This window comes from Plecotus auritus (assembly GCF_963455305.1).
Source record: "Plecotus auritus genome assembly, chromosome: 7".
Taxonomy (NCBI): domain Eukaryota; kingdom Metazoa; phylum Chordata; class Mammalia; order Chiroptera; family Vespertilionidae; genus Plecotus; species Plecotus auritus.
Window position 1 is genome coordinate 138,891,817 of NC_137774.1, and position 14,900 is coordinate 138,906,716.

Sequence of the window (14,900 nt, forward strand, 5' to 3'; positions counted from 1 at the left end):
TGGATTATTGTTTCAAATATAAATAATGCTCATGAATTTTGACATGCAGAGGTAGGCAAAAGTAGGTTAAATTACCAGCTATCATTACCTAAAATATAAACCATAAGTAATGATACAAAGTGATAACAATAATAAGAAGACAAATAATACAAATAAATAATACAATAATTAATAAAGAAATAATAATTTATATATATATATAAAGAGCTAGGGTCGTAACATCCAAAACAACCAAAGGCTCGACCGAACGCCAGGCTGCTTGCACAGCAGGCGTGACCTCTCCAAGTGAGAGAGGCGGGGCTGATCAGCAGCTAAGCCTCTCTCTCTCTCCCAGAGGTCAGCAGTTCAGCCCACTTACCAGCAGCCTGGGGCAGCTGCTGATCAGCCCCGACTCATGATCAGGCCCAGAGATAGGCCTGGAGATGCTGACTGGCATAGAAACTGACCAATCAGAACCAAATCTGGGTGAATTGCAAGGAGCCAATGGCTGCCTAGGAGGCGGAGCTTTTGATGCTGACTGGCATAGAAACCGACCAATCAGAACCAAATCTGGGTAAATTATGAGGAGCCAATGGCTGCCTAGGAGGTGGGGCTTCTGATGCTGACTGACATAGAAACCGACCAATCAGAACCAAATCTGGGTGAACTGCAAGGAGCCAATGGCTGCCTAGGAGGCGAAGCTTTTGACACTGACTGGCATAGAAACTGACCAATCAGAACCAAATCTGGGTGAATTGCAAGGAGCCAATGGCTGCCTAGGAGGCAGAGCTTTTGACGCTGACTGGCATAGAAACCAACCAATCAGAACCAAATCTGGGTGAATTATGAGGAGCCAATGGCTGCCTAGGATGTGGGGCTTTTGACGCTGACTGACATAGAAACCGACCAATCCAAACCAACTCTGGGTGAACTGCAAAGGCAGAACCTAAGGTGGGGGCTGAGGAGGGGTTTTAAGGGCAACAGCTGTTTAGTGTAAGGTGTATGAAAGTGATTCAGTTTTTTACCGGTTTGGCAGTATAGTGCATATGGCTGGCTATCAGTCCAGATATAGGGATTATGTGTTTTTGTCTGCCAAGAGCATCCCTCCTGCTGAAAAAGGCTTCCCCACACAGACATTTAAGCAATCCTATCCTATATAATCTATACCTATAAAAGGGTAATATGCTAATTAGACCGTGTCCACTGGCCATCTTCCAGACATCCAACTTCCTTCTGGACAAAGCCATGGTGGTGGGGGCCGAGGCAGAGGCAGTTAGGGGTGATCAGGCCAGCAGGGGAGAGCAGTTAGGGGTGAGATCAGGCCGGCAGAGGAGGGCAGTTGGGGGCGAGATCAGGCCGGCAGAGGAGGGCAGTTGGGGGCGAGATCAGGCCAGCAGGGGGGCAAGGTAGGGGCGATCAGGCCACCAGGCAGAGGGGTTAGGGCAGGGTGGGCAAACTTTTTGACTCCAGGGCCACAATGGGTTCTTAAACTGGACTGGAGGGCCGGAACAAAAGCATGGATGGAGTGTTTGTGTGAACTAACATAAATTCAAAGTAAAGGAGCGGAAGGGAGACCAAGAGAACCAGATAGAACAGCCGGATCCGGCCTGCGGGCCATAGTTTGCCTACGGCTGGGTTAGGGGCAATCAGGCAGGCAGGCAGAGGGGTTAGGGGTGATCAGGCAGGCAGGCAGGCGAGTAGTCCCAGATTGCGAGAGGGATGTCCGACTCCCGGTTTAGGCCCGATCTCCTATGGGACATCCCCTGAGGGGTCCCAGATTGGAGAGGGTGCAGGCCGGGCTGAGGAACCCCCCCCCCCCCCCGTGCACGAATTTCATGCACTGAGCCTCTAGTCCAGCCGTGGGCAAACTACGGCCCGCGGGCCGGATCCGGCCCATTCGGCTGTTCTATCTGGCCCGCGGAGCCGAAAGAGCAGAGGGTTCTCTTGCTCTCCCCTCCGCTCCTTTACTTTGAATTTATATTAGTTCACACAAACACTCCATCCATGCTTTTGTTCCAGCCCTCTGGTCCAGTTTAAGAACCCATTGTGGCCCTCAAGTCAAAAAGTTTGCCCACCCCTGCTCTAGTCTATATATATAAAAAGCTAAGCGACTGTCTGACTGTCTCACCAGCTGGTAGGTGTGACATGCACCAACCACCAGGGGGCAGACGCTCAATGCAGGAGCTGCCAAGCTGCGGTGACTTGGCAGCAGCGGTTCTCAGGTGACGCACCTGGAACCAGAGAGGAGGAGGCCTGATTCCTCTCAGGGACGCATGCGATTTCACCTTCGGGTGTGGGTTATGTTGTTGCTGGGGCACTGTCGGCCCCGAATTTGGTTTACTGCACACTTGTGTTTACATTCCACACCCCATACAACAGCATCTCTCGCATTCCAGGACCCCTAGGGGGATGTTGGAGAGCCGATTTCGGCCCGATCCCCACAGGCCAGGCCGAGGGACTCCACCTGCCGGAGGGACCCTGCTCACTCCGAAGACACCCTTTGAGCCATGCTGAGGAGAGACTACGGGAGGTTGGCTCCAGGGTGCGTCCGGCCTGTCTCGCCCAGTCCCATCCCGCCGGCCACCTTCTAATTAATTTCCTTTCAATGTGCATGAATCCGTGCACCAGGCCACCAGTATAATAATAAGTTCTGTGTCTCGTGGACTCACAGCTGTGAACCTACTTTTGCCAGCCCTGTGCATTACTGGTATTCATACATTCTCGGCAGGCCTAGTCATTGTTGCCATTCATCAGACACCCACTATTGTAGAACACAGAAAGATAGAAAACGTGTCCCCTGCCTTGTAAGAGCTTAAAGGATTAATAGAAGAGTTAGTAGAGTTACAGAAATAGAAAATAGCTATAAACTTGGCTGTATAACTAGAAGTAAGTCCAGTCTTACCTTTGCTGTAAACAAAGAATCCTTAGGGATTCAACTTTTCCATGAATTAGAGAATCAGAATGTTTAAAAAACTGAGATGCTTTTCTTCTTTATTTAAAAAAAAAAAAAAAATCTGACTCTTAAGAAATCCAGATTAGTGCTTAGCTTTGTCTACCCTCAAAAATGCCTCTAAAGAAATCCATAATCTCACACACAAGCACATAAATCTGCTCAACACCGCTTAATTCTTCCTGTCTCTATACTGCTGCACTTCACCCCAGCCAGGCATCTTTGCCTGCTCATTTCTTTTCTGGCAGACTTAATCCTGGCAACTCCACTAAGCATAGAATACTCCAGAAATTCTGATTTCTATTTCTTTGTTTTCCTCCTTTTTTTCTTTCTGACCTTTCTTTTCCTCAGAACTATTCAGATGCACAGCCTACCAGTGATTATTTAATATATGTGATTTTCCTGTCTTAGTCACTGTGTTACTCTTGATTTTGCAGGCATGTTCTCTGAAGTTCCTAGCCAAAATTTTAGAAGACCTCAGGAAATGTTTGTGTCTTGTTAAAACTGGTTTGCTCACTGCACATAGATTTCCTACTCAAAACCAGAAATATTTCCCTTATCTTTGCCCAAACCACGCAGTTCCCACAACATTATGTTCTTTTATAAATAGGACTGGTTCCAAGATCCAGTTTTCTCAACTTCCTGCTATTCCTAGCTAACGGCCCCTCTCCCTTTAGCCTTAACTTGCCCTTGGGAGAGTGTCTCTCAGGCATGATGTAATCTGTGTGTCCAGCTTTGAAGTGGCTGGAGGGGCCCCACCAGGTGCTTCTGGGAGCAGTTTCACTGAGGTCAGTGAATGGCCACAAAGATAGCCATTTCTGCTTTTACATCATCACAAAGAGGGCACCTCAGCAATCACTGTAAATACTTCTTCCCCATTCTCCCCACAAGTAATTCTCCCCTGTTATCCACATAGGTCACCTTATCAAAGCTGATAAAATAGTGTCCCAGGCTTCAGACAGAGAACAGTTGGCTTCATTCTGACTGACTCCTTACTTTCCTGTTCTGTGAAAGAAAGAGCAACAGAGAATGGTCAATCTATAGGCATTTTCTTTCTGTATCAGAAAGGGGGGATGTCATCTTTAAGGTTCTTTGGAATTAGGGGAAATTGGGTAGACTAACAGGAATAGAATAGGGATCATGGTGCCTGACACATACTTATTTTGTGAATAAGAAATATGTCTCCAAGGTGACAAGAGAAGATTTGATTTTGGGTGGTGGGCACATGGTGCAATATACAGATCTTATAACATAGAAACCCACACCTGAAACCTGTATGTTCATGTTGACTGATGTCATCCCAATCAAATTAATTAATAAATATTTTTGAAAAAAGAAATACATCTCCTAGATTGAGAAAGGTCTGGCAAAACAACAGCGAGATCAGAGAGAAGAGAAAGATAATTTGAGGGACATAATGTCCTCCTTGTCATTGGTTGCTTTCTGTTCCATGAGAAGACATGGCTGGTGTGGCTCTTTTGGTTTAGCCGCATCGTCCCATGAACTGAAAGGTCACTGGTTCGATTCCTGCCCAGGTTTCAGGCTCCATCCCAGGTAGGAGGCAGCTGATGGATCTCTGTCTTTCTCTCCACCCCACCCCCTCACTTCCTCTCTTTCTAAAATCAATAAAAACATATTTTTAAAAAAGGAAAAAATAGAGTATCTCTCCTAGAGTAGTTTCTCATATTTCATATTAGTATTTCCAGGTGAGACACTTAATGACCTCATTTTTAAACCCTGGGTCTGACAGTTTAGACTTTCACTTTGATAATCTCACAAGCCCCTCTTACCTATCTTCACTTCAAAAAATGTGCTATTGTGCTACATTTATTTAGCCCTTCACATTTGCAAAATTATGTGCCTGCGTTATTCTCTACCGCAAACCTACTTAGTTATGACCCTCTTTTAGAATGGCCAACAGGGAAGCCAGTCTGATGACTGTATATAGGATGTAGAAAACTACCTGCAAACTGGGTTTTACTTTTTTCAACTTCCTTCTGGAAATTGAAAGCATATAAATGATAAACTAACAGATAAAACTTGTAGTTTTACTACTTTATTTGCTTTTTCTCTTACAAAATTAGTATCTGTGGGGTTAGAAAGAGACCCCAGGAGGTTATCTAAATAAAATTTGCTTAAATTGACCAGTGAGTCCTGAAAGGGTCGACTACAAAGGAGACAGTAAGGAATTGTTAGGGATGGCAGAACTGTTCTTATAACTTGACTGTTGTTGTGGTTGCACAACTGTTCACATTTGTCAACACTCATAGACCTGTACTTTGAAAGTATAAATGTTTTTACCTTATATCTCTGTAAACCTGTCTTTTTTTTAAAAAAAAAAAAAAAAAAAAAAAGAGAAAAATGTATTAGAACTTAAAAATTAAAAAAAGGCTCAGCCCAGCATGGCTCAGTGGTTAGAGTGTCAGCCCATGAACTGAAGGGTCACGGGTTCAATTTCTAATCAAGGGCACATACCTGGGTTGCAGGTTTACAGCCCTGGTTGGGGAGCATGCGGGAGGCAACCAATGATGTGACTCTCTCACATCCATGTTTCTCTCTCTCCTCTCTCCTCTCTCCCCCATTCTCCTCCCCTTTCCCTTCCACTCTCTAAAATCAATGGAAAAAATATCCTCCAGTGAGGATTACAAAAATAAAAAAAAGACATTATTATCTGCTTCATGAGGTAGTAATGAATTTGTTGGAAATGCTAAGCCCAGACGGGTTGACCATCAAGGGGGAAATGTCTGGGAAGGGATTCTTGCTCCTGCTGCTTCACTTGGTGCTCACTCAGGACATGTTTGCTAAAAGTTAACTGTTTTCCTGTAAGAGCAAGAATCTAGGATCTCAAGCAGGAAAATTATTTTAATCTACTAATGTCTTCATGATCAGTTCCTATATTAGACTCTGACACCCTTTTAAACACTTGACAAAAATAGAATAGTCATTAGAAAATTATCTCACCAAAATATGATTTTATTCTAGGTAGGTGGGGGCAGCTAATAATTGATGAAAGCAGAATTTCGAGCAGGATGCAAAAGAAAGTTAATTATCCTTTTATAATGAGAGAGTGGGTGGTAGTGATTGAATCCAATTCTGGTCAAATAATCACAGGACACCCTCCTTGGTTCTAGTTCACGAATGCACTCAAACCTTTTACTAATTACTATACACACTTTGCTTCATTAATGAAATTCCCAGTCCACATTACAGGCTTTGGAGCCAGCTACATGTTCTTCTTGGCATTCTTTCTTTCTTCCCTTTACCCAATCACCCATCTCCATGTCTGCCCAGCTCAGGGACTGCGGTCTCCATCTGGGAAGCCTGTTGCCACCGGATACAGAATTCACGTTCAGGGTGGTGGCTCTCATGATCAGATAAACATTGTGGAAAGCTTGCTCAGTCATATGGAAGAGCCAGTGCTGCCGCTAAATGGTGGAGCAGATGCGCTCCAGGCTCTGGCCTCTTTCATCTGTGACTCTGAGACAGCTGATGGGCATTGCCACTTTCACCTTCAACAGTAGCCTTTATTTGAATCCCCTGGAAGAAAAGCTGTATCTCTCCCCCCTCGTCTTTTTTTAAAATCCTCACCCAAGGACATGCTTAGAGAGAGGAAGAGAAACAGAGAGAAAGAAACATCGATGTGAAAGAGAAACATCAATCGGTTGCCCTCTGCACGTGCCCCAACCAGGGATCAAACCTCAACTCAAACATGTGCCCTGACCAGGAATCGAACCAGCAACTCTTCAATGCACAGGACAACACTCAACCAACTGAGCCACTTTTTTATTTATTTATTTTTTTTTTTATGAAATTGGTCACAAATAGGAAATCTCATGTGACTTTTACCTTCTGTGTAATCATAGTGAGTCTCTGGTGCTTTTCTTTTCCCTCTTGACTTTTATGTAACCACTCTTCCCTTCTGAGATATCTCCGAGGCATCAGAGATTTGCCCCGTTGTCAGTTTTGCAGCCTGTGATTCTGCTCTCCTTCCTTCCTGGTGACATTGGTCTTGAATGAGCAGCAGGGCAGGCAAATGCCCTGAGGAATCCTGAACATAGCCTGACTTTTGAGGAGAGACAGCTTTTTAATTCCTGCCATTTCACAAGTCATGATTTGGCTTCCTAGGCAAGTTCTGTCTTCACCTGGCCACCCCTCCGTAGCACCGTGGACAGAGATCCTGCAGCCCTGGTAACCAGCTTTTAGAACTAGAGTTAGAACTTGAGAGCATACTACTTCACTCTCTCCTTTCTGTGACACTCCTTCCCCCAAGAAATACTCATGTCTTCAAAATTGTTGTAAGTTTACTTATATTTTATAAGCTGGAAGCTCAGAAGGTCTCTGCCATCATGAGCACAAACATTGTTGGGGTTATTTGGGTTGCATTTGTTTATCTTTTGCACACACACACACAGTTTGCCTAGCTTGGCAGCCTGCTGGCCTGGACAATAATAATGCTTCTGTCGAGATGAGCAAACAGCTGATGGTGTGGGGCACGACGGGGACTCCTACAGTGGCTGCCTATAATCGGCCAGGCCAGTGGTCAGAGCAGGCGAGAACAAAGGCCAGTCTGTTTGCAAGCAAATTGGAAAATCAATGTGTTAGTTGTTTTCTAGTTTCTTTGCCTTTCTCCTGGCTGAAAGGGAGATTGCCAGCCCAGCAGTCTGCAGACTCATTCCAGGCAAGTACCCACTCTGGAGACATACCTGCCTGTCATATTACCCCTGGCAATTCTGAAAAGGGCCCAAGTTTATCTGTCTAAACTGCTTCAAAAATCATTGACAGAGCGATTCTTTCCAAACTCACCATCCAAACCTGGGCCCTTACTATGTCAATATTTTGAGTTGTTTATTTTCTAGATAGCTACTCCAATAAGTTGTGTGCTAATTTCTTTTTTATCGCTGGTGGGGGCTTGGAAAGGAGTTTATTTCCTGCTCAGCTGGGAAATGCAGGAATTGCACTTTGGGCAGCATATGTCATGGTATATGAGGAAGTGTTTTCCTCTTATTTCTGAATTTATTTAATGTTGTGATTTAGTTGAGAATGTTCTTGCCATGGTTGTGTATCTGGAGTATTAGGTTTAGAGAAGAGAGATCATACCGAGAAGCCCTGTCCCAGGAGGGAGAGAGTAAACTTATTAAAGATCCCTTTGAATCTGCTGGCAAATCACTCTTAAGGGCTGCAGTGCACAGATGCTTATATTGGAGGTAGGAAGTCTTGTAACTTTCCCTTTAGGCTTCTAAGAAATAAAGTGTGAGAGAAGAGACTTTTCTGTTCTCTGTGTGAAGTTAGCCTCACAAGGTTAGCAAGTGGCTTAAAACTGAATTTGATTTGAGCTTCAAAGCTTTTACAGCCAGGTCTTATCAGTCTGTCATTCTCACTCAAAGCCTAACAATGGTCAGCTGGTCAGAGAAAAGGCTATTTTGCTGGATATGGTTGTGGTGCTCTTATTTTAAAGTCCATCAAAAACGAAAGTCCTTTGGAGGTAGAAGAAAGCATAGTGGGGATAAATGGTGATGAAAAAAAATAATTTAATTTAATTTTTTTTTTAAGTCCTAACTCTTTAGTAGTCGTTGGAGACATCCTACAGTGGAAGATTAGATTGTAAATGAGGATTAGGTTTAAAATAATCTTGGGTAAAGGAAGTAATTGATGTTTTTTATTTTGTTCTATTTGTTTTTAAAAGGAAAAAAATGTACTGATCCTAACATCCATTACTACCAAAAACACCTCCTGGCAAGCAACTAGCAGTGCCCTTTTAGCACTTACTGTTCCACCTGGTGTAATTGTTCAGCTTTGTTGCTTTGCTTTGGAATGAGATTATAAATACCCCATACAGGTAGTTAAGTTCTTCATATATACCACAGATGTTAACAAAATGATCAGCACATGGTAGCCTTTAATACGTGTTGAATAAAGCTCTTGTTTTACTGCTGAAAACCTGCCATGGGCCACGAATGGTGTCAGGCACTGAGGAGCCAGGGCTGAGCTACTCAGTCACTGCCCCTACTTGCCCAGGGAGGTTACAGACTAACGAGGAAACATCTCCATCATTTAGGGAATACACCTGGTATGTCATGACTTTTTTGTTTAAAAAGTAAAATTAACTTTTAAATGGCCATTATACTTTAGATCTCAGATTTTTCAGAGTAAGCAGGAGAAGAGCTCTAGTGGCTCAACAATTGATTTTACAACCATCCTATGTAATAAAAGGCTAATATGTAAATCGACAGAATGGTGGAACGACCAGTTGCTATGATGCACACTGACCACCAGGGGACAGACGCTCAACACAGGAGCTGCCCCATGGTGGTCAGTGTGTTCCTGGGCTGATGGCTGGTGAACGCAACAGTGGTGGCAGGAGCTCTCTTGCCTCTGCTGTGGGCCTAAGCTGGCAGTCGGACATCCCCCTAGGGGTCCCAGACTGCAAGAGGGCGCAGGCCGGGCTGAGGGGACCCCCAGTGCACAAATGTCATGCACCGGGCCTCTAGTGAAATAAAGACATATTTTGTTTTACTTCTCTGCACAGGATCTCATTAGATCTAGTATCTCTGGCACCTATATGATGCTTTTCTTTGGCCAGATCACTCTCAACCTGAACACAATTTAACCAGTTTCTATCTTTATGCTTATAAAAGGCTTAATTGTGTAGAGAAAGATAGAGAGAGGCATTTTCTAAGGCAAATCTAAGATATTCAAAAGACTGGAGAGGGCTTGATAAGTCTAAATCCATAAAACATCTTCAGATCTTGTTTTTGCCTAATCTCTCTGATTGGAGCACTAATAAATAGCCTAAGTTAAATACTACTTCTCACTTTCCCTTTTTCTCGGCTTTTACTTTGGCAGAGAACTTGTTTAGCATGAAACTGTCCCAATAGCAGATGGCAGGAAGTAGCAGGTGGCAGATTGAATGAACAGCCTCTGAAAAACACTGGGATATGCCTGTAGCCCCAACTCTCAATCTGGCACAAAATCCTTACACTCCAAGTTTTTGTCTTCCCTTTTTGTTTTTAAGAAAACACTTTGATTTTTGTAGAGCCCAGACATTGACCTGCTTCTATCAGGTTAAAGAAAAAGTGGGGACTTTAGCTGACATGATGTGATATTTGAAGATCCATCCCAATCAAAATAGATAAACAAAAAGAGGACTGCAAAGCCCCTTATATTGTCTCTGCTCTCACTCAGGCTTGTGGCCTGGACCCGCCAAGAGCAAGAAGCGCTCTGACCCAAAGTGTTACCAGTGTGTGCAAACTCAAGGCAAGGGTATGTGTGCAATGCCTTTCTTTGTGGCAACACTGTCGCTACAGACGCCTTAGCTTGGATTGCCTTTTAACGCCATGTGGGGAGCAGCAGGAAGCAAGAGGAGGCAGACCAAAGAGCTAGAGCCGAGCTGTGAAGAAGGCAGCGGGACTGTGGGTTCCCAAGACCTGGGGGACCTGAATGTAAAGTTTTGCTTAATTTTTATTATTTTTTTCTTCTTTTTTTGTTTTCTTATGATTCAGTGATGAGAATGCCAATCTCCCCTAAGTGTCACAAGAAATATCAATATGACACAAAGCTAATTTCCCTCTAGAGTTGCTCTGCTCTTTATTTTTCTTTTTTGCTTCATCTGTTTTATTGTGAACTTCTAAGGATCAGCTTCAGTTCCACATCTCTCTTCTAATGAACTATGTATTCACATAACACCATGGTTAGTATTTCTCCCAAGTCATTTTTCATAAGTCTCATTAAAACAAGATATTGAGCCCTAACCGGGTTGGCTCAGTGGATGGAGCATCGGCCTGCGGACTGAAGGGTCCCAGGTTCGATTCTGGTCAAGGGCATGTACCTCAGTTGCAGGCACATCCCCAGTGGGGTTGTGCAGGAGGCAGCTGATCGATGTTTCTCTCTCATCAATGTTTCTAACTCTCTATCCCTCTCCCTTCCTCTCTTTTAAAAAACAATAAAATATAAAAAAACAAAAACAAGATATTGATTTAGGGGTTATTAAATAAGGAATACAATTTTTACAATCTTTTTGTTTGTTAGTTTTTTATTTTTTTGCCTTCTCTTTTCCATTTCAGACTTTATGGTTAGTGAGTTTTAGCCTCGAGTTTTTGTAGACTGTCGACTTTTATGACTTTGGTCCTGTTGACTACACATCTGTAAATACCTAAGAGAAGCACCTGCTGATGGAAGATGTATTTTGGTATTGACATTTAAGAGTTAACACCTGTTTTCTCTCTCCTTATGCTCTGTTTAGATTCCGGCACAGCCCCAATTGCTGGTACCTGAGAGACTGGACTATCCACACCTGGATTAGGCAGTGTCTAAAATACGGTGCACAAGACAAGGCCTTATATACCCTTGTAAATAAGGTGAGGGCACTCCTGGCATTTGCAACTTGTTCTTCTGAGTTTAGAGGATACGGTGTTTGAACCAGCAAAAATAATACAAGAAATAACTTTTTAAAATTATTTCTTCTCAGATGTCCTTTTTATAAGGGAGCTGGATATAAATCAACACATTAAAAATAGAATTCCTGTAGCTGCTGCTTTCTCAGCACAATGACTCAGAAATGGGCAGGTAGAAGCAAAGGTCGTCCACTCATGAGAATGCTGCACTGGTGCTCATTTCATTATTGATCCCTGAGCCTCGGATTTCTTACCTGGTTCCCTTTGGTGAAGTTTAGGGGGAAAGTCAAGGCCCTAGTATTCATACTGTCGTACACATGTTCAAAAGACATATTCCAAGCTTACTCAAAGCATGTCTTGCCCTAGCCGGTTTGGCTTGCTAGTTAGAGTGCCGGCCCGCAGACTGAGGGGCTGCAGGCTTAATTCCGGTCAAGGGCACTGTACCTCAGTTGCAGCCTTGATCCCCTCCCTAGTCTCTCTCTCTGTCTCTCCCCTTCCCTTTAATGCTTTCTAAAAATCAATGGGGGGTTGTGGGGGCAATATCCTTGGGTGAGGAATAACAAACAAACAAACAAACAAAAAAGCATGTCTTCTCAGTTCCCTGACCCCTACCCTCAAAGGCATAATGCTAAGTGAAATAAGACACTCAAGAATAAAGTACAAAATAAGCAAAAATTTAGAATATTATTATTGTGAGTTTCAAACTATAACACTATAAAAATATTTTAACAATAATTCTATGAAAATGTATTATTTCTATAGTATCATTGGACCTTGTATATTAAAACTCAAAAGGAAATACTAATTTTGTTTTTGGGAGTTTTTTCTCCCATGACTTGGGTCCAATTAAACTTAATATACATTGCAGAGAGTTTTTATGTGAGACATTGCATTGGATATGGCATTGTCCACAAAAATGAGCAATATCCTACCCTTTCCCTCAGGAAACTTATAATTTAACTAGAGGCCCGATGCACGAAATTCGTGCAAGAGTAGGCCTTCCTTCCCCTGGCTGCCGGTACCAGCTTCCCTCTGGCACCCGGGACCCGTGCTTCCCCCACAGCCCCCGCTTCGTCCGGAAGGACATCCGGTCTAATTAGCATATTACACTTTCAGTATTATAGATAAGGCAGATAAGCAGATTCACTGGTAAGTCTAATATTGGGCCCCAGGGGAAAGAGTAGGTTAAATCCTGCTCTCTTCAGTTCATAGTTTAGCAACACAGATTAGACTAAAAGAAGAAAATTCCTGGGCAGACTGAGCAAGAAGGATCTCAAAAGGCAGAAAAGTCTATCTCGTTTTCTGCTGTTCCTGCTCTTTTATGGAAAGAACACTCAGGCTGTTACCTCCAAAATTCCACTAGTTACCTATAACTTCAGGCAAATAATTTATCCTTCTAGGTTTTAGTTTTGTCAGTTCTAAGTGAGTTGTACTAAATCAGTGATTTCCAACTCTGGCTGCCCATTAGAATTACACAAGAAGCTTTTAAAATTTATAGATACATCCCCAAGATTTTCATTTAATGGATCTTTCTGTAGCCCAGGCATTGGTATTTTTTAATGGATTATCTAATTTTTTAATAGACTTTATTTTTTAGAATAGTTTTAGGTTCATAGCAAAATTGAGCAAAAGGTACAGAGATTTCTCATCTGTTCTCAGTCCCCACACATGCACAGCCTCCCCCATTATGGACATTCCCCCCACCCCCACCCCCCGCAGAGTGCCACATTTGTTACAGTTGATGAACCTGCATTGACACATCGTCATCACCCAAAGTCCATAGTTTGTATTAGGGTTCATTCTTGGTTTGGACAACTGTATAATGACATGTATCTACTATTAGGGCATCATACAGAGTAGTTTTACTGCATTTAAAATCCTCTGTGTTCTGCCTATTCAGCCCTTGGTAGTATCTTTTTAAAGCTCCCATGTTAATTCTGATTTGTCTTGCCAGAGCTGAGAATCACTAACCAGTCGATTTCTAAGGCTCTTTCTAGCTTTTGAGATGTATCACTCTAAAATATTTTGTTTTTATCATGCCCCTCACATTAATGCTGATTTGGATGACTGTTGAGAAATATAGATGTGCCCCTGAGCTCCAGCCTTTCAAACAATGGCTTCTAAACAGTTTTTCCATTTCAGCAATCGGAGGCATCCCGTGCAGCCTGCCAGTAACAGTGGTTCACAGCTGGGGGAGTAGGACCTTCAGAATGTCCCGAGAAGATACCTAGAGTCTGAAAAATTTCCTTAGGCATTTCTGGTGGTTGGTGGGGGCAGAATGGGGCAGTGTGGAGGATGGTGGTTAATCCTACTGAAGTAAGAATTTAAAACAAACAAAATGTAACCACAATTTAGATCATTAGTAGTCAAATTTGACTGTGCATCAAAATCGCATGGGAAGCTCACTAAAACTTCAGGGTTCTGGCCAGCCCAGCATGTCTCAGTGGTTGAGCATTAACCTATGAACCAGGAGGTCACAGTTTAATTCCCAGGCAGGGCGCATATCCCCAGTGGGAGGTGTGCAGGAGGCAGCTGATCAATGATTCTCCCTCATCAATGATGTTTCCAGCTCTCTCTATTTCTCCCTTCCTCTCTGAAATCAATAAAAACAAAAAATATATTTTAAAAAAACACACACAAAACTTCAGGGTTCTGTGCCCCATTCCTGGAGATTCTGATTCTGTAAGTCTGAGGCTTATGAATGTGCACTATTAAAAGCATTCCTGAACAGTCCATATTTGGAGAAATCTGGATTCTCAAATGTTCAACTGCTTGTGAACAGAACATCTGAGAAGCTTGATTAGTACTATTTCATTAACATATTTCTTGGGTATTTAAAAACCAGTCAAAGAGACAACAAAGATATAACAGGTACTGGCAAGGATCTTTCTGGAGCCCAGGCATTGGTAATTTTTTAATGGGCTTTCTAAATTTTTTTAATGGACTTTAAAAAGGGAACCCTTGTGCACTGATGGTGGGAATGTAAATTAGTACAATCACTATGGGAAATAGTATGAAGATTCCTCCAGAAATTAAAAGTAAAACCATGATATGATCCAGCAATCCCACTTATAGATATACTAGAGGCCCGGTGCACGAAATTTGTGCACTGTGAGGGAGGTGTCCCTCAGCCCAGCCTGCATCCTCTCCAATCTGGGACCTCTCAGGGGATGTCCGACTGCCGGTTTAGGCCCGATCCCTGCTGGCTCCTAACAATTCACCTGCCTGATTGCCCCTAACCTCTTCTGCCTACCAGTCTGATAGCCCCCTAATCGCTCCCCTGCCAGCCTGATTGACGCCTAACTGCTCCCCTGCTAACATGATTGACACCTAACTGCTCCCCTGCCGGCCCAATCACCACCAACTGCCCTCCCCTGCAGGCCTGGTCACCCCCAACTGCCCTCCCCTGCCGGCCATCTTGTGACAATGTGGGAGCGGCCACCTTGTGGTGGCCATCTTGTGACAACGTGGAGGCGGCCATCTTGTGACAATGTGGGGGCGGCCATCTTGTGACACGAGGGCGTGGGGTCAATTTGCATATTACCTCTTTATTATATAGGATATTTGAAGGAAATGAAATC

General features: G+C 43.4%; 1 protein-coding gene across 1 annotated transcript in view; it reads left to right on the forward strand.

Moving 5' to 3' along the window:
* Nucleotides 1-14,900, forward strand: part of MRPS27 (mitochondrial ribosomal protein S27) — a 96,709-nt gene that overhangs the window by 62,935 nt on the left and 18,874 nt on the right. Inside the window, exon 5 of the mRNA XM_080682036.1 lies at nt 11,169-11,283. Coding sequence (XP_080538162.1) covers nt 11,169-11,283 — 115 coding nt within the window. The remainder of the gene's footprint in view (nt 1-11,168; nt 11,284-14,900) is intronic.